The 18,596-nt window shown below is 40.3% G+C and overlaps 1 protein-coding gene across 1 annotated transcript in view; it reads right to left on the minus strand.

The window, feature by feature from the left end:
- The window catches only part of Cspp1 (centrosome and spindle pole associated protein 1), a 91,114-nt gene that overhangs the window by 59,303 nt on the left and 13,215 nt on the right, over positions 1–18,596 (minus strand). Inside the window, exons 3-7 of the mRNA XM_036178531.1 lie at positions 12,762–12,897; positions 8,305–8,408; positions 7,218–7,241; positions 3,058–3,138; positions 2,037–2,135 (exon numbers count right to left, since the gene is read on the minus strand). Coding sequence (XP_036034424.1) covers positions 2,037–2,135; positions 3,058–3,138; positions 7,218–7,241; positions 8,305–8,408; positions 12,762–12,897 — 444 coding nt within the window. The remainder of the gene's footprint in view (positions 1–2,036; positions 2,136–3,057; positions 3,139–7,217; positions 7,242–8,304; positions 8,409–12,761; positions 12,898–18,596) is intronic.

An 18,596-nucleotide genomic window follows, 5' to 3' on the forward strand; every position in this document is an offset into this window, starting at 1 on the left:
CTCAGGCATCAGAAGCTTAGATCTGAATATGACCTGAAAGCCCCCTGTTCCCTGAGGAACAGCAGGCTACCAAGGAAGGGAAGCAACCAGTAAGTCCTACTGCACTGACTAGGGTGATGTCAACTTGACAGAAGCTAAAGTCATCTGAGAAGGAGGAGCCACACCAAAGAAAATGCCTTCATAATAGCTGGCTGCAGGCAAACCTGTGAGGCACTTTCTTAATTAGCGATTGGTGGGGAGGACCAGCCCACTGGGGGTGGGGCCACCTCTGGGCTGGTGGTCCTGGAGTCTATAAGAAAGTAGGCTGAGCAAGCAAGCCATTGTGAACCAGTCACTAAGCAGCACCTCTCAGTGGCCTTTACATCAGCTCCTCCGTTCAGGTTCCTACCCTGCTTGAGTTCCTGCCTTCACTGTCTTTAATGATGAACTGTGATATGGAAGTGTAAGTTGAATAAACCCTTTCCTTCCCAACTTGCTTTTGGTCATGGTGTCCTAACACAGCAATAGTAACTCTAATTAAGACTCCTCTCCAGCTGTGCTACCTATGAACTACAACAATGAACCAGCATGGCCAGCCACATATCCTGAATCGTGATGTCGTGGCACTTCTGTCTTGGCACTCATCAACAGCTGTCTAATTGGCCCTAAGGCCCACTCATCAGGAAGGAAATCACGCCTGGTACTAGAAACTGAGACAGCTGCCCAGGGCTGATGAGGTCAGAGGTCAAGGAGAGCCTACTACCACCCACTTTACTAAACGGCATAACCCTCCCAGACTCTAAACACTTATCCATGAGTGGACAGATAAGAGCGCATTGTACTCCTCGTCAAATAAGCTTGTCTTTGACGCAGATGGAGACCACTACAGAAAACCACACTGGTCAAAACGCAGAGCAGCCACATCTCATACACAACTCCTCCACCCAAGGTGCAGGGAACACCTTTTGGGAGAGGACAGAGATTCTAAGAGCCAAAGAACAAGAAAGCTGCAGTGAGATTGTGTCTCCTAGAAATGACAGGGACACCACTCATGATACCTCAGCAACACAGCTGCCCAGTGCTGTGGATATCGCTCTGTGTAAATAAAGTTCTGATTGGCCATTGGCCAGGCAGGAAGTATAGGCGGGACAAAGAGAAGAGAATTCTGGGAAGTAGAAGGCTGGGGAGACACTGCCAGCCGCCACCATGAGAAGCAACAAGTAAAGACACCGGTAAGCCACAAGCCATGTGGCAAAGTATAGACTAACAGAAATGGGTTAATTTAAGATAGAAAAAGTAGATAACAAGAAGCCTGCCACGGCCATACAGTTTGAAAACAGTGTAAGTTTCTGTATGCTTTCTTGGTTGGGTCTGAGCGACTGTGGGACTGGCGGGTAGAGAGATTTGTCCTGACTGGGCCAGGCAGGAAAACTTAACTACAGCCCAGACGAGACCTGAACAACGACAACACCACAAGACATGCTAATGTAGATGGGGAACTCTCAAAGGACCCCACCCCAGACAAAGAACTACAGACAACTAATCACAGCTGAGGGGGCGAGAATTACTCTTCCCCAAGAAAGAACCCCGATTGGTTCTCCAATGCCAAGTAGTCAGCCCTGAAATCGTACACATACAAGCAACATTAAATGGACTCAACAGATTATATTTATATATTTATGCACTGTATCTATGTAATGATAACAAAGAAAATGAGGCCATGAGTTTGAGTAGTAAGAGGACAATATGTGAGGAGCTGAAGGGAGGAGAGGGGAAATGATAGAATTCTATTTTAACAACGATTACTTAAAAAGTAAAATTCTAAAAAAGAACTTTATTCAACTATTATACAGTCTTGATAATGCTTGATATGCAATATATATGTGTGTGTGTGTGTGTGTGTGTGTGTGTGTGTATATTTCTCACCCAGAAACTGTCAATATTTAAAAATTATTTAAAATAAAAAGTAAAGCCAGGAATGGTGGTAAAAACATGAAATCCTAGCAGCCCACTCATACATATGATAATAAAAATCACGTTATAAATGTAAAACGTACCTCAATATTCTTTTCTACCTGTCTGGCCTTTGCTATGGATTCTTCCTTACCCCTGAGAAATTGATTGTAGTCTTTGTTACGCTCAAGTTTCAACCTTTCCTTAAAAAAGAAATTGAAAAGCAATGTTACTTCAACTTGGGGGGGGCTGTTAATATCAAACCAAAATCATACAAATCAGAGCTCTTAGCCTAAATCCAGCTTTACTAATGATTTTAGGGACTAGAAGCCACTGAAAGGAACAAGAAGAGGACTCATCAGCACGGCAGCTCCCCAAGTCTCCCTTGTCATATGCATTAGCACGTGATGTCACTAACAGAATGGTACTACTTCAGTTACAAGATATCTTGATTCCTTTCCCCCAGTGCTTCTCAGTGACATTTCCTTCCTGCTGTTCCCCAGACCACTACCAAAATGCTAATACTAACCATTTTATTCCCTAGGTCAAAGAACTCCTAAACAAAAAAATGGTAAAAATTATATAGACATTTAAAACACTATAACAGAACATTGCAGTAATATATTTTCTTAAATCCTAGTATGTTCAATGTCACTTAAACTCCACAATCTAAAAGAGCACTTTAAAATGAGATCTGCTTTTCAAAACTTGGTGACTGTCCACTTTGTCTTACATACTACTCGATGTTGCTACCACCTCTTACAAAAGAAGAATGTATGTTAGTGGGGGACAGAAACGCACAGCTGGCTCAGCAACACTAGCCTCTCACATCTACTCATGTCACTGATAACTGCATCACAAAGCACAAATGTGTAGCTCAGATATCAATGTAGAAAAATAAACTGAATTATTTGATTAAGCAAATAAAATGCAGCAAAACAATCAACACATTAAAGAAATCTATCACATCATTAATGTTCAAAAGAAGTTTTCAAATGACTCAACCAGAAATTCTGTAGACTGTTCTAAAGAAAGACTATAGTCAAGTAAGGAGAAATGGTGTAACTAAAAGTATATGCTCTCATGCTTTTGAAGCCCCAGGAAACTCTACTCCTACCCACCTACCTTGGCAGATAACCGCTCATCAATAGGAAGAGAAACTCCCAGAGTAGATGGGTCTGTTTCACCCGTAGATAGAAAATTTTTCTGTGTATATAGACATTAAAAATATACATTAGCTAATTGCTTTTGTACATTTCAAAGTGTCTTTACATTCTATATTCTAAGCTGCTACATAATGCACAACAGAAGGATGAGATGGACATGAAGTCAGAGACTGTACATCTAGAAAGCACAGCAAACAGAATTCCTTCAAATCAACTTTGGGAAGAGAGGCTCAAGCTTTAACTCGGATTTGTAACACATAGACAGCTTTAGAATGGAGGTGATTACAACTGTGAAAAGGGTTGTTTTTTTTCCAATTTTTATTCCTCTGGGTATAGATTCTTCATTTTTTTAACTTCCTCATCAGTATTTTTATGAAGGCCTGAAATGGTTTTTTGTTTGTTTTTTTTTTTTTTCTGTTTGCTGTAGTCATCTAACTAAACTGTGAATGCTGTTGCTGTGTGTCCCTCCATTCATGCCCACTACGCACTCAGGAGCATCAGTGAGCACTGCTGAGCACTGCTGAGCATCAGCCTGGGCATCCAAGGACCTAGAGCTCAAGGTCCTACAAGGAACAACCACACTTACAAGACAAGCTAACTGACCAAGCCAGGTCATCTGACACTCATTCCTCCAAACAGTGAGAACGATGCCTGCCCTGCACAACTTCCAAAGTTAGTGTAAGGACCAAAGAGGACACAAAACTAAAGTCTCTTTGAACAATTTAAAGCAAATGAAAACCAATCTTTGATACTGATTCTTCGCCAAAAGAGCTAAATAAGTCACTTAGCTTCTCTGCCTCAGTTCCTTCACCTGTAAAACAGGCAATATCATCTACAACACTACATCATAAAAGCTAAATCAGCATGTGCAGGCTATCCAGTTTTTTACATTCATGAACACATGAAACAATTATTGATTATTTAATGCTTTCCATTTAGTATTTTATATGTCAAGGAAACAATGATAAGCTTATGTTCCCTCTAATCATTTAGTTAACAAAACAAACAAACAACTGCAATACTACAATACTATCTGCTTCAGTAGCAATACATTAAAAACATGGAATGTATGAGAAGATTGTATATGGAAAAAGTAATATAGCCATTAATAATGTTTCAATAAATCTAAAGTTACAAAAGCTAATTTGAAAGCTGGCTTGTGGGAGTCTAATAAGCTTCTTTATCAAAAGAAAACAGTTAAGACAAAGGATTAATTGGACCCTAACTCTGCTTATCACCATGTCAAAGTACACTATACACATAATCATTTTGAAGAATTATAAATGAACAACAACCAAAAAAAAAACCCAATCCTCAACCAAAAGCTATCATTCCTCACTCACAAAACAAGTTTAGGGTAATGTCTGAATTTTCCAACAAAATGAAAAAATAAGTAAGTAAGAAAAAATAAATAAGTAGCTTTACAAAAACTTGGTTTTTTGTTTCTTTCTTTTTTTTTTTTTTAAACAGAGCCTCGCTACCGCCCTGATGCTGGCCTGGAACTAACTCACTATGTAGAACACGTTGGCATAGATCCCACACATCCCCCTACCAGGTTTAAAGGCATGTGCTACCACATCTGGCAACAAGAACTTGAATTTTATCTGTTCAGTAAATACTAGGTGACTACTATAACTCTCTCATCCATTTGGTATCATCAGTATGTTAGAAGGCCATAATTGCTACAGTCAAAATAAATTACTAAACAAATAAAAAGAATAGGCCATGGAGAGTGTACGCTTCTATAGCATGAGAATGAAGATGGTAACACCGAGTTCCTTTTTGGACATGTTCTATAATGTTTGTAACACACAAGAGATGGGCACTATTTCAAAGTGAAAACAAAAGTAGACAGCCAGATAGAAAAGGGTAAGGCTCAAGAAAGAACTATACACTAATGGAATTAATTTACTGACTCAATTTAAAAGCTGTTCTGTCTGCCCAGGAAGAACACCAACGATCCTTCATTCTAAAAACTAGAGGGAAAAAGTGGTATTTGTCTAGTGGCTCTTCCTGGCAGTGCTTAAATTAATGTTTTGCTTTGTTTATTATGTTTTGTTTTTCAAGATAGGGCTTCTCTGTGTAGCTCTGGCTGTCCTGGAACTCGCTTTGTAGAGCAGGCTGTCCTCAAACTCACTAAGATCTACCTGTCTATTCCTTCCAAGTGCTGGAATTAAAGGTCTAAGCCACCACTGCCCGTATGTAATCTTGCTTTCAACTCCCACCTCCAGGTATGATCCAAAAGCTTTAAGAAAATGCCACTACTTTACCGCTGCATTTTTAATAACCCGTCACAAAAACAACTCCGTCATGGTAACGTGGAGACCTTGCTCCCTTGGTCACTCTCCCTTTTCTTTTAAAAAGGCAATTCCTTTTCATGCCCACTCATGACTATCCAGATTGACAGGACCATAGTCATCATTGCTGTGACTGCCAATTTGGTGATCATCTCAAGCCAGGTGGGAAGTTGTTTAAGTAACAATACCCAGAGGATTCTGTGTCAGCCACCATCCAGACTGTTCTTCGTTGCAAAAGGTGAGTGCTGTACCACAGAGCTGTATCTCTAGCCCCCAGATTGCTTTTTAACTGATATTGGGCAGGTAAACTATTTTTGAGGAAGGCTCGTTAGACATGGTCCACCACCTTTGGCTAGCCCAGACAGACTTCCTCTCCATCTGCCTTGCTGTTACCTAAGACATGACTCGGTGTCTAATAATTCATACTTTGTATAATCCAAGATCTGCCTTCCATTCTTTGACCTTTCAGTACCCTCAACATTTGGTAGCCAGCTCTCACAAGGTGGAAACACATTTTGACAAGCCATGCTTGCACCCCTATCATCCCTTTTCTATGGAGTAAGAAAAGGCAGAAAAGAGGAAGATGTGATGTACAGGACAGGCCTCGGAAGTCAAGCTAGAACGGAAAGGTGTGACAGGCTAAGAAATTCAAATTTTTATTCAAAAATTAGTGAGAAAGACACTGAAATACTTAAATCAGTTAGCCTCAGGATCATTCTGGAAAGCATCACAAACAATGGACGGAGCCGGGCAGTGGTAGCACACACCTTTAATCCCAGCACTCGGGAGGCAGAGCCAAGCGGGTCTCTGTGAGTTCGAGGCCTGCCTGGTCTACAGAGCGAGATCCAGGAAAGGCGCAAAGCTACACAAAGAAACCCTATCTCAAAAAAACCAAAACAAAAAACAAAAAAAAAAAAAAACACCAATGGACCGATAATCAGTACAAGTTTAGTTAAGGCATAGAGTTTAAGTTAGTGAGAGTCTCAAACAGGTTGAAGTCACTGTTCTAAAGCAGTTATGCTCTTCATGGACATTTCCAGAACTCAACACTTCACCACAGCCCACCACAGACTGCCTTTCAACAACACAATCCTAGCCTTCTATGTCATTTCTCACTACTTTATAAAAAGGCTATCATCCATCTAGTCAAACTGGTAAATGTCTCAAATGAACCAAAAGTCCACATCATCCTTCAGTCTATAGTCTCCATTTGAAAAGTTTTCTCTACTGTATTTGCCACTGATTAGGATATCTTATTGTAGTTTCTGATCTCAATGAAATATTATATCCACAGCTAAATCCTAAAGCTCTTGAAGTGTATTAAACTATTGTTGTTTTTTAAACATTAGTTGCGTGATTAAAGAATGTATGAGATTATTTTTAAATAGTTTGTACAACTACTAACTGGTGCTGTTTTCCAACATAAATTAACAAATGTGATCAGTCTGATTAGTACAAAAATATCTAGTAATCCAAATCATGACAATACATAGTTCAAAGCATTTTTAAGTATCTTGACTATATCTTGTGATCAGTATAAATTGTGGAGCAAAACTTCAACACGCTAAAAGCAAGCACACAACAGTTTCAGGCTATGTATAAAGAAGGCAACAGAAACAATAGCAAAGCAGGAATCAAGACAATGACTGCATTAGTAGAAAATGATAATTGCGGATTGTCAAAAAGATGCCACTCAGAAGTCTCAAAAGCACAAATGAAGCTGTTTTTCTACTTGATTTCAATCACTTAAGTGCACATGATTACAAGCTATTACATCTTCTTATACACAGACTAGGAGAGAACATGGTGCAGGCAACCCTACCTTTCTTTTTGCTTGTGTAATGCCCTAAAGTCAAGAGAAACAAACCATTGATGAGATGTATTGAGTAAAGTAAAGGTTTGTTCTTTCCAATTACAAGTCAGAGACAACTTGAAACAAGTGTTTCTAAAGCAATGGAAAGACCAAGAGTATATGGATTCTAAAAACATGACTGCTTGAAATATTTTTCTAACCTACAAAGAAAATTGCATTATAAGCCTCTAATTTAACTCTTAACTAATCTGACCATTGCAAAAGGGTTCTGCTAGATAAAACATTAAATCCTAGAGCAAAGCTGTTGGTGACCATTAAGATAGAAATATGAACTGTCCCAAAAGGCTCTTGCTGAAGGCCTGATCTCCAGCTGGTGGCACTAGCTTGGGAGGTCCTGGAAACTCTAATTAGTCCAGCCTTGCTGGAGGAAATGGGTCACTTGGGACATGTCAACTGGGAGGCTGTATCTTCGGCCCAGACCCTTCCTGTCTAATCTTCGATTCCTGCCTGTCATGATATGTCAACCTGCCTCTGCTACATGTTCCTACCACAGGTCCACAGCAATGGGGTCAGCTCACTGCATCCTGGACCTCGAAAATCTTCGCTCTCTTATATGGTTTTCTCTCAGACAGATATTTTGTCACAGTAATGAAAAAAACCTGACTGAACACAGTTAACAAGACTATTAACTGGAAATTTATAAATTTACCAAATAAAAAGATAACTAACTAAATGCTTCATGTCATTTTCATACACTATGGGGAATAGTAGAAATGCTCCTTTAGACGAAGATAGCTTTACAGAAAACAAACAACCAACAACCACTGTTTACAGTGGTTGATCTCGATATTATTAAAATCCATTTCCCTAGTAAAATACTCTCCTGTGCTGGAAACTAAATCCAGAGCGTTGCTAAACTACAAAGCTCCAGTAAGAGTCTATTATTCCACAGCACAAATTCTTACCTTTTTTTCTACCAAGAATTAATTTGGACTATACTAGGTGGCCAGATATCACATATGATCAACACTTCCCAAAAGTAAATTTAAGGGATAAATTCCAAAAGACAAAACACAACTCTAATAGAATGCCTTACCTGAGTAAGATAGCGTCTATAATCTTGCCTCAATTCTTCTTTTAATTTATGTTTCTTCCGTTCATAGTCTTCTCCAAGTGGTAAACTTAATCCATAATCAATTCCTAAAAAAGAAAACAATTTAGGTAGCATATTCCTTTTCAAAGCAATTTCAATGAAGTTCCCCTCCTTTAACAAAGCACGCAAGGGTTTCATGTTTTGAATGCTTTGGTGGGTGATACACAGATGCTGTGGTAATGATTCCCACTTGTGAACCACAGCCATCCTATCCCCTGCCCAGAACACAGTGTTCCTATGTACCTATAGTAACACAGTCTCAGGTTATTGTATATGCAAGGATGTGTGGAAGTGTGTAGAACCTTTGTCCCCATGTAGACAAATTATCACCAAGCACCTTGTTTTTCTTCTCTTCATTTGTTTTTATTGTTGCTGTTATTTTGAGACCTATTTCCTCCAGCAAGGCTAGACTTACCAGAGTTTCCAATACTTCCCAAATATAATTTTTAAATTTTTGTTTTGTTTTTTTGTTTTTTGAGACAGGGTTTCTCTGTGTAGCTTTGCGCCTTTCCTGGATCTCACTCTGTAGCCCAGGCTGGCCTCGAACTCACAGAGATCCGCCTGGCTCTGCGTCCCGAGTGCTGGGATTAAAAGCATGCACCACCACAGCCCGGCAATTTTTGAATTTTTAGAAAATAAGGTCCGGAGGTGGTGGTATAAGCCTATAATCCCAGCACTCGGGAGGCAGAAGCAGGTGGATCTCTGTGAGTACAAGGCCAGCCTGGTCTACAGAGCTAGTCCAGGACAGGCTCCAAAGGTACAGAGAAACCCTGTCTCGAAAAACCCAAAAAAAAAAAAAGAAAAGAAAAGAAAAGAAAAGAAAAATAATCACTTCTAAGGCTAAAGATGTGGCTCATGGCTCATCTGGTTGAGTATTTGCCTGGGTTGGATCCTTAGCACTGTGTAAAATACAATGTGGTACTACACACCTGTAATCCCAGATCTTGAGAGGGACAGGCAAGAAGACCAGAAGTTTCAGATCATCCTTGGCTGCAAAGACTTTAAGGCCAGCCTAAGGTACATTAGGCCCTGTCTCAAATTAATTAATTAATTTTTAACTATTTATATAATTTATATAAATATTTAACTAATTACAAAACAAAAATTACTATTTGTAAAAGAAAAAGCTTACATTATTCTAGAAGAAATAAATGAATTTATAAACTGTCATAAAAATATCCATTTTTCATTCCTTACAGTTCACAGAATTATGGATATGTGCTACGTATTGTCATCTGTTTTTGTTTTAGACCAGTGAACTCAGGAGGAAAGGCCATGTTGCATATGTACAAACGGATGTCTACTATTTCATAAAACAGTACATTTTACTTTACACTCTAAACACTGTGAATTCTCATAATTAAAAATATCTGACCTAGCCAAACGGCTATGGCACACGCCTTTGATCCCAGCACTCAGGAGGCAGAGCCAGGCGAATCTCTGTTGAGTTCGAGGCCAGCCTGGTCTACGAAAGCGAGATCCAGCACAGGCACCAAAACTACACAGAGAAACCCTGTCTCACGGGGGAAAAAAAGAAAAAAGAAAGAAAGAAAAAGAAAAATATCTGGCCTATTTAATTCCTTGGTGAAAAAGACTTAAACAGCCAGGGACATCTCAACACATGTTCCCACAATTCACATGAGAGGCATCTAAAGCATGCCTTATGTCTTGACTTTATATCAACCTAAAAGGAAATTCTTCCCTCCCAGAGAAATATTATGTTTTTAAATACAGAATTTAAGCTGAAGGAGAGAAATACTAAGAGAATTTTTGTTGTCATTTTTTTAAGTTGTGTGTGTGTGCATGCACAGAAATGCACATACACATGCCATAGCACATGTATGGATGTCAGGGGACAACTCTCAGGACTCAGTGTCTTTCCTGCTACACTGGAGATTCCAGGGATCGCACTTGGGTCATCAGGCCTAAGTGAGAGTAATTCCTTCTACCTGCTAAGGACTTTGCTGGCCTTTTTTGTTGTTGTTAATTTTTAATTGGTTTTTTTTTTTTTTTTACTTTTTTATTTATTACATATACAGTGTTCTGTCTGCATGTATGCTGCAAGCCAGAAGAGGACACCAGATTTCATTACAGATGGTTGTGAGCCACCATGTGGGTGCTGGGAATTGAACTCAGAACCTCTGGAAGACCAGACAGTGCTCCTAACCTCTGAACCATCTCTCCAGCCCCAACTTTTGTTTTAATTAGCATACAAAATAATGGGCTTCATTCACATGCATTCTCCCTCTCATTCAGCAGGAGGATGAGTGTGGAACTAAAGGAGATCAATGAAAACAAGCCCACGCTATACACAACTTTGTAACAATTGATAATCATGGAATGAGCACCAAATCAATGCACAAATCGACTGGGCATGGTGGCACACACATGTAATGACAGCACTCAGGAGAGAGAGGCAGGAAGACCAGAAATTCAAGGTCATTCTCACCTACATAGGAGTTCAAGGCCTGTCTAGGAAACATGAGACTGTGTCTCAAAAAATAAAATAAATTTGAAAATGAACATAAAAATGAATGGCTGAGGAAGAGGCAGAAATGAGAAGGAAGGGGCAAGAATGCCATCCTCTCTAGGTTTCACGTCTGCTTTTTAACAGTTTGGTTACACAGAGGGAGGACTAACAGTAACTAATAACCAGCGCTACATCTCTAATGACATGAAGTCACAATGGACACCTATGGTGTCAAGGAGGAAATGACAATGCTCAAAGGGTAGTGTCTTCCCACAGGCCCAAGACAAGCAATCTGCAGCTTCCTGCAAGTCACATTCCTACAGTGTCTTCTGCTGCTACAATTTTGAATTCTATTTGTAGGCCTCTCAAGAACTGGAAGAAAAATCTGAAATTGTGTTCGTTAATAATTACTGACACTATTAAGTCCAACTTTATTAAGAATACTGATCTTCACAAACCCAGGTACTCCAGAGCTGAAGTACATCACAGACTGTAAGTTTAAGGCTTGCCTGGACTAGAGTGAGCCTGATCCCAGCCTGGGCCTTAAGGAGACCCTGTCTAGAAAGTCAAGAGGTGCAGGGATGTAACTCAGTGCTAGAGTGCTGGGCTAACAGGTGCAAAGCCCTGGAGCCGGCCGACCCCCAGTACTGCACTGCAAAAGGAAAGTATATCTGGTTTCCACTACTGATTCAAATACTATTTGCAACACTAGCTTAGTAAGCAACGCTTCCTGCATTATTAGTGAACCTATATAAGCTTGGAATGGTAGTGTACCCCTTTCATTTCAGCATTTGAGAGGCAGAGGCAGTTGATTTCTTAGTCTGAGGCCAGGCTGGTCTATATAGCAAGTTCTAAGTCAGGAAAAGCTACACAGTGAGACCTTGTCTCATAAATATATGTGTGTGTGTGTGTGTGTATACATATATATATATGTATACACATATATATATATAGGTTTTACGCATATATCTATTTAGGTTTAGTCAAGATAAATACCATCTGACTCTTCTTATTTGTGTCATTGAAATCAAAAGGGTCTGGTGAGATGGCTCAGTGGCTCAGAGTGCATGCCTCACAAGGCTGCCCTGAGTTTGGCAGACACTGAGCCCGCAGGAAGAAGCGGCTCCAGGAAGCTGTATGCCCTCCACAGCCTCTGTTGAATCTGCACCCACATTCACACACACACACACACACACACATCATACACACAGTGATGACAATAATACAGTAAAATGTCAGTAAAGAAAATGAACTGGACAGAGCGACTTAAATAGTCTACTCATTTCCATAAAGCACTAACAGCAGCACTTAGTTGAGCTAAGAAACATAGTGAGACTTACTTAGCTGTTGTCCCTGGTGATTCTAGTGGCAAGAAAAGTCCTAGTGTCATTTAAAGTGATGTCACTTCACATAAGCATCAGTGACAATGGTGTTAACATTATGCTTCAGGACCAACAGTCAAGAAGTATTGGACTTCTGTAAATAGCTGTGGGATTAAAAAATATTTAAACCTAAAGTACACAATCACTCTTAAATTAATTCACCTAAGAAAGTACTCACAATCAACACTGTTCAAAACAAATTCCCATAGAGCATTTCTTCCTTTCACATTACGTAACAAACAACCAAAGCATCACTGTATTCACAGCTATACTTTGTTATAGTAAAAAGATGGAAACCAAAATTAGCAATAGCAAGAGGCATTTGTAGCAAAATCCAGCAGAAGCTGGGCACCAGCTGCCGAGGGCTCTTCCCTGATAGAGTCACACAGAACTCAGTAGTCCCTTCAGCCACAGGTTGTGACAACCCACATGGAATGCTATCTCCCAGGAAGCTATTAGAGAACCAAGAGTCTGGGCTTCCCAAGAGAAAGGAAATGGTCAGCATCCATGTGCTTCACACAGGCTGCAGCACAATGAGTTGTTCTCACCACTTAATGATAGTTTTACATCAGTGTGGGGACCACTTGTAGGTAAGTTCCAAACATAGGTCAGTCTTACAAGAAACTGTTTAAAGACAAGCAGTTCGAGATCAACTACATCAACCGTTTTCTGCACAAGGAAGGACTAGGGACAGAAGAAGAAAACCCAAAGGGGGTGTAGTGATGTATTGTGTACCCTAGTAGAATATGCCTGAAGATCAGAGAACAGGACAAGCCACTAGATCAAATATGGATGCCAGGCACTGGTGACACACACCTTTAATCCTAGCACTTGGGAGGCAGAGATCAGTCAGGATCTCTGTGAGTTCAAAGCCACACTGGACTATATACCAAGATTGACTCAGTTTAGGAGTGAAATCGAGCTGGGCAGTGGTGGTACACACCTTTAATCCCAGTACTGGGAAGCACACACGCCTTTACTCTCAGGAAGTGACGGCTGGGCAGAGAAAGGCATATAAGGAGTGAGGAGACAGGAGCTAAAGGCTTTTCCACAGAAGCCTCCCTCTCAGCTAGGGGTTTTGTCAGCTAAGCCTTTCGGGTGAGGACTCAGAGGAATGCAGTCAGAGACTTCCTGGAGCTGGCAAGGTAAGATGTGGCAGTGGCTTTTTCCTTTGTCTCTCTGATCTCTCAGCATTTACCCCAATATTTGGCTCCAGGTTTTTTTAATTAAAAGACCTTTTAGAATTCAAGTTACAAGGAAGCCTGCCAAGTCAAAAGAAAACAACAGATCATGAGAGAAGTGAGAGACTACTTCATAAAGATTATAAATTTAAAAATAAATAAATAAATAAATAGATAAAATTTCATAAATAACCATTAAACATATCTGTGTTTAGATTATTAGTGATCTTGAACTCTGTGGGTAAGCAATAAAAGAGAAAGCATAGGCTGGGCAGTGGGTGCACGCCTTTAATCCCAGCACTCAGGAGGCAGAACCAGGTGGATCTCTGTGAGTTCGAGGCCAGCCTGGTCTACAGAGCGAGATCCAGCACAGGCACCAAAACTACACAGAGAAACCCTGTCTCTCAGAAAGACAGGGGGGAGGGCAAAAGCCTGACTAATTTGAAGAGAAGGGAATTAAAGACAGAAAACATAAATAATTCTTTAAAAGTTTAGTTGTAATGGAGCATCAACTCCAAATAGATTAAGACCCTCAACATAAAACCTGGTACCCTGACCCTGCTGGAGGAGAAAACAGGGAATATGTGTAGTTGAGTTTTACTTTGGGCCAACCAGCTCCCAAATAAAAACACGGAGACTTATTAATTATGAAGGCTTGACCTTAGCTTAGTCTTGTCCCGCTAGCTCTTTTAACTTAATTTAACCTGTTTTTATTCATCTATGTTTTGCCTTGGGGCCTTTTACCTTTCTTTCATTCTGAATGTCCTAAGTTCCCACTTCCTCCGTGTCCAGCCGGCTGGCCGGCCCCTGGCATCTCCCTGGCGTCTCTTTTTCTTTATCCTTTTTTATTCTCAAGCCTAAATTCCTCTTCCTACTTATTCTCCCTGCCCAGTGTCCCACCTATATCTCCTCCCTCGTTATTAAACAGTCAGCTTTTTATTAGACCAATCAGGTGCCTTAGGCAAGCAAAGTAAAACAGCAACACACCTTTACATAATTAAACAAATGCAACACACCTTTACAGTCAAACAAATACTCCTCAACATAAACAAATGCAACACATCTTTGCATAGTTAAACAAATATTCTACAACAACTATGCTTCACCCTTATTCACAGTGGCAGACATCTGCAGCAAAAAAGTGCTTGCTGAACACAGCAGCACCATGACTTTTACAAAGTCACAGCAGCCTTAACTGCATGCACAAAATCAAGACCAAACACCAAAACGAATGGGGAAGACCACAGAGATCTACCCCTAGCTGAGGAGTTATTGGCAGCTGACAGGGGCTAGAGGATGATGTGCTAGTTTTCTTCTTGGATGTGGCCCCTCAGTGGCTACACTGTCCTCTACCCATACACACAGAAACAAGTGGACTCAGTGGGTATTTTAAAAGGAGAACATAAAGTTGGGAGAGGAAAGTCATGGAGGTTATAGGGAAGGAAATGGAGGGGAGAATGGAGGAGGGTTGACTCAATCAGAACACATTATATACAAATATGAAATTATCAGAAAATTAAAAAATTAGTATTTTTTTTCAAATAATGATTAAGTTTTTTTATTCACCCAAATTCAGCCACACACAAAAGATTGGATTTTTGCCAAAGATGTAAGAGAGCAGGATGAAATCATGCAAGGGAGTTTTATGAACTGGATCACAGAATTAAGTTGTTCGGGCAAGAATATTTTATCACCATGACCAAAAGCAACTTGGGAGAGGAAATGGTTTCCATTTATATTTCCAGGTAACAGTCTCTAAGTGAAGGAAGCCAGTGTGGAAACTGAAGCAGGAACTGAAGCAGCAAGTATAAAGGAACGCAGCTCGCTGACGCGTACTCAGCCAGCTTTCTTACACAGCCCAGGCCCACCTGCCTAGGGATGGCGCTAACCAGCACAATATGCTCTTCTTGGTTTTTGGTTTATTTAGAGACTGGGTCTCCTGCAGTTAAGGCTGGCCTGAAACTCTCTATATAGCCAAAGGCAATCTTGAACTCTTAATCCCTTAGTGCTGTGGTAAAGCACTATGACCTCTATTTACCTAGGAGTAGAATTTTAGGCTACTGAGTAAGGTCATGATGTTTTACAGATATTGCAGTCTTTTGTCTTTCTGGTTAATTTATGCCCACACAGACAAACATGTATGCAAATAATTATTTTCAAATAAAAAGCGATCTCAAATGATCTTTTTTTTTTTTTTTTTTTTTTTTTTGGTTTTTCAAGACAGGGTTTCTTTGTGTAGTTTTGGTGTCCTCACAGAGATCCTCCTGGCTGCGATTAAAGTCATGTGCCACAACTGACTGGCTCAAATGATCAACTGATATTAAAAATGGTCTTTTAATGGGAACTTAGAAAAATGGGAACAATATAAACTGAAAAACAGACACAATAAATAATAAAGATCCAGGTGTAAATTAGTGAAATAATGACTAAAAAACAAACAAACCCAAGCAAGAAAATACTTGGTTCTTTAAAGAAAATAAAACTGACAAATCCCTAACCAAATTAACCCAAAGAAAGTGAAAAAAAGAATCAAATTAATAAAATTAAAAATGATAAAATAGAGGTTACTATGGATTCCAATTAAATAGAGTCACTAGGGTGTATTTTGAAAGAACAAATTTTCATAAAATGCTGAAAAATCTATAAAGTGTATAAATTCCAACACACAGATGACCTGCCAAACCTAAATCAAGATACAACTTAATTAGATCCATAATAATCGAAGACATTCCCAATGAAGAAGAGTCTACCACCAAATAATGTCACTACCAAACCGAGCTGATACCAGTGTCCCTCAAATTGTCCCATAAAACAGAGAGAAGAACAGTATGAAACTCATTCTTTGAAGGCAACATTACCCTAATGCCAAAACCAATTAAGAACACAAAAGAAAACTAGAGATCAATTTCCCTGATGAACATGGATACATTCTTGCAGATTAAACTCAAGAACACATTAAGATCATACACACCATGACTGGGCTGGCTAGTTTTTCATCAACTTGACATAAGCTGGAGTCATCTGTGAAGAGGGTACCTAAATTGAGAAAATGTATCCATCAGACTGGCTTTTAAGTCTTGGGTATTTACTTGATTAATGATTTATGTGAGAAGGGCCACTGTGGGAGGTGCCATCCCTGGAAAGTGATCCTGTGTTATAGGATAATCTTTTTGTACACTGTGGAGATGTGTCTCTGCCAAGGCACCTTCTGACTGGTTTAATAAAGAGCTGAATGGCCAGTAGTTAGGCAGGAGAAGATAGGACTTCAGGGCAAAGACAGGAACTCTGGGTTAGAATTTGACATGGGGAATTTGCCAGTTAGACATGGAGGAAGTGGGATGCACAGTACTGAGCAGAGGTAATGAGCCATGTGGCTGAAGGTAGATTAATATAAACAGGTTAATTTAAGTTTTAAGAGCTAGTTGGGAACAAACCTAAGTTAAGGCCAAACACAATTAATATTAAGTCTCTGTGTCATTATTTGGGAGCTGGCAGTCCAAAGAAAGTACTGCTACAGTCCTGGGTTAAGAAACAAAGCTGAAAAGCCATCAAGAGGATGACATCAGTACATATTACTCCTTCAGGGTTCTGCTTCAGTTTCTGCCTCTGGTGCCTGCTCTGACTTGCCTTCAGGGTGGACTATAAGCTGTAGACTGAAAAATTCCTTTCTTTCCCAGGTTGTCTTAACACAGCACCAGAAAGCAATCATTTCAAGGCTGCCAGGTTGGTTCAACATATACAAATCCCTAAGTATAATTCATTATATTAACTGACTTAGGAACGGAAATTACATAACCACCTCAATCAATGTAAAAAGGGCTTTTTTACAAAGTTCAATATCCCTGGATAAAAAAAGTCCTGAAGAAATTAGAAATAGAGAGGAGGAGCAGCGGCCGCAGAGGCAGGCAGGCAGGTGGAGACAGAACCTACTAACACTGATTTGACTAAGCTGCTCCTGAAGAAACAGAGCCCAACAGCACCAATTTAACCAAAAACTCTTAGTGAACCAAGACTAACAATTAGAACAAGAGACACCTTCAGACATCTTCAGACACAGACACTGCCTGCACTGAGCAGAGGAAGAGATTAGTAGACGCCAGTGCAAAAATACAGGCAACAATATAAAGACATACATGACAACATCAAAACCTACTGATTCTACACCTGCAAGAACTGAACATTCCAAGGCAGAAGAAATCAATCCTAAAAATGACTTTAAGAAGATGATAGAGGCCCTTAAAGAAGAAATAAAAAATTCCCTTAAAGAGGAAATGAAAAACTCCATTAAAAAGGAAATGAAAAACTCCCTTAAAGAGAAAATAAAAAATTCCCTTAAAGAAATGGAAGAAAAAACAAACAAAAAATTGGAAGAAATCAAAGGAAGCCAAGAAAAAGTAATTAAACAGATGAAGGAAACAATCCAAGATCTGAAAATTGAAATGGAGACAATAAAGAAAACACAAACTGAGGGAATGCTGGAAACAGAAATCCTGATTAGGGGCTGGAGAGATGGCTCAGCGGTTAAGAGCACTGGCTGTTCTTCCAAGTTCAATTCCCAGCAACCACATGGTGGCTCACAACCATCTATAGTGAGATCTGGCGACCTCTTCTGTATACATAATAAATAAATAAATCTTTTAAAAAAAAAAAGAGAAAGAAAGAAATCCTGACTAAAGGAACAGGAACTACAGAAGCAAGCATAACCAACCGAATGCAAGAGACGGAGCAGAGAATCTCTGACACTGAAGACACAGTAGAGGAAATAGATTGTCAGTCAAAGAAAACACTGAAGACAAAAGTCATGGAGAGGAGAGGAGGGGAGGGAGAGAGAGAGGGAGGGAGAGAGGGAGGGAGGGAGAGAGAGGGAGGGAGGGAGAGAGAGGGGAGGGAGGGAGAGAGAGGGGAGGGAGGGAGGAGGAGAGGAGAGGAGAGAGAGAGAGGGAGGAGGGAGAGAGAGGGAGGAGAGGGAGGAGAGGGAGGGAGAGAGGAGGGAGGGAGAGAGGGAGGGAGGGAGGAGGGGAGGAGGAAGAGAGGGGGGGAGAGAGGGGAGAGGGAGAGAGGGGGGGGAGAGAGAGAGGGGAGAGGGAAGAAGGAGAGGGAGGGAGAGAGGGGAGGGAGAGAGAGAGAAGGGGAGAGGGAGAGAGGAGAGAGAGGGAGGGAGAGGGAGGGAGGAGAGAGGGGAGGGGAGGGAGGAGAGGAGGG

The sequence above is a fragment of the Onychomys torridus genome, chromosome 2, assembly GCF_903995425.1.
Source record: "Onychomys torridus chromosome 2, mOncTor1.1, whole genome shotgun sequence".
NCBI lineage: Eukaryota > Metazoa > Chordata > Mammalia > Rodentia > Cricetidae > Onychomys > Onychomys torridus.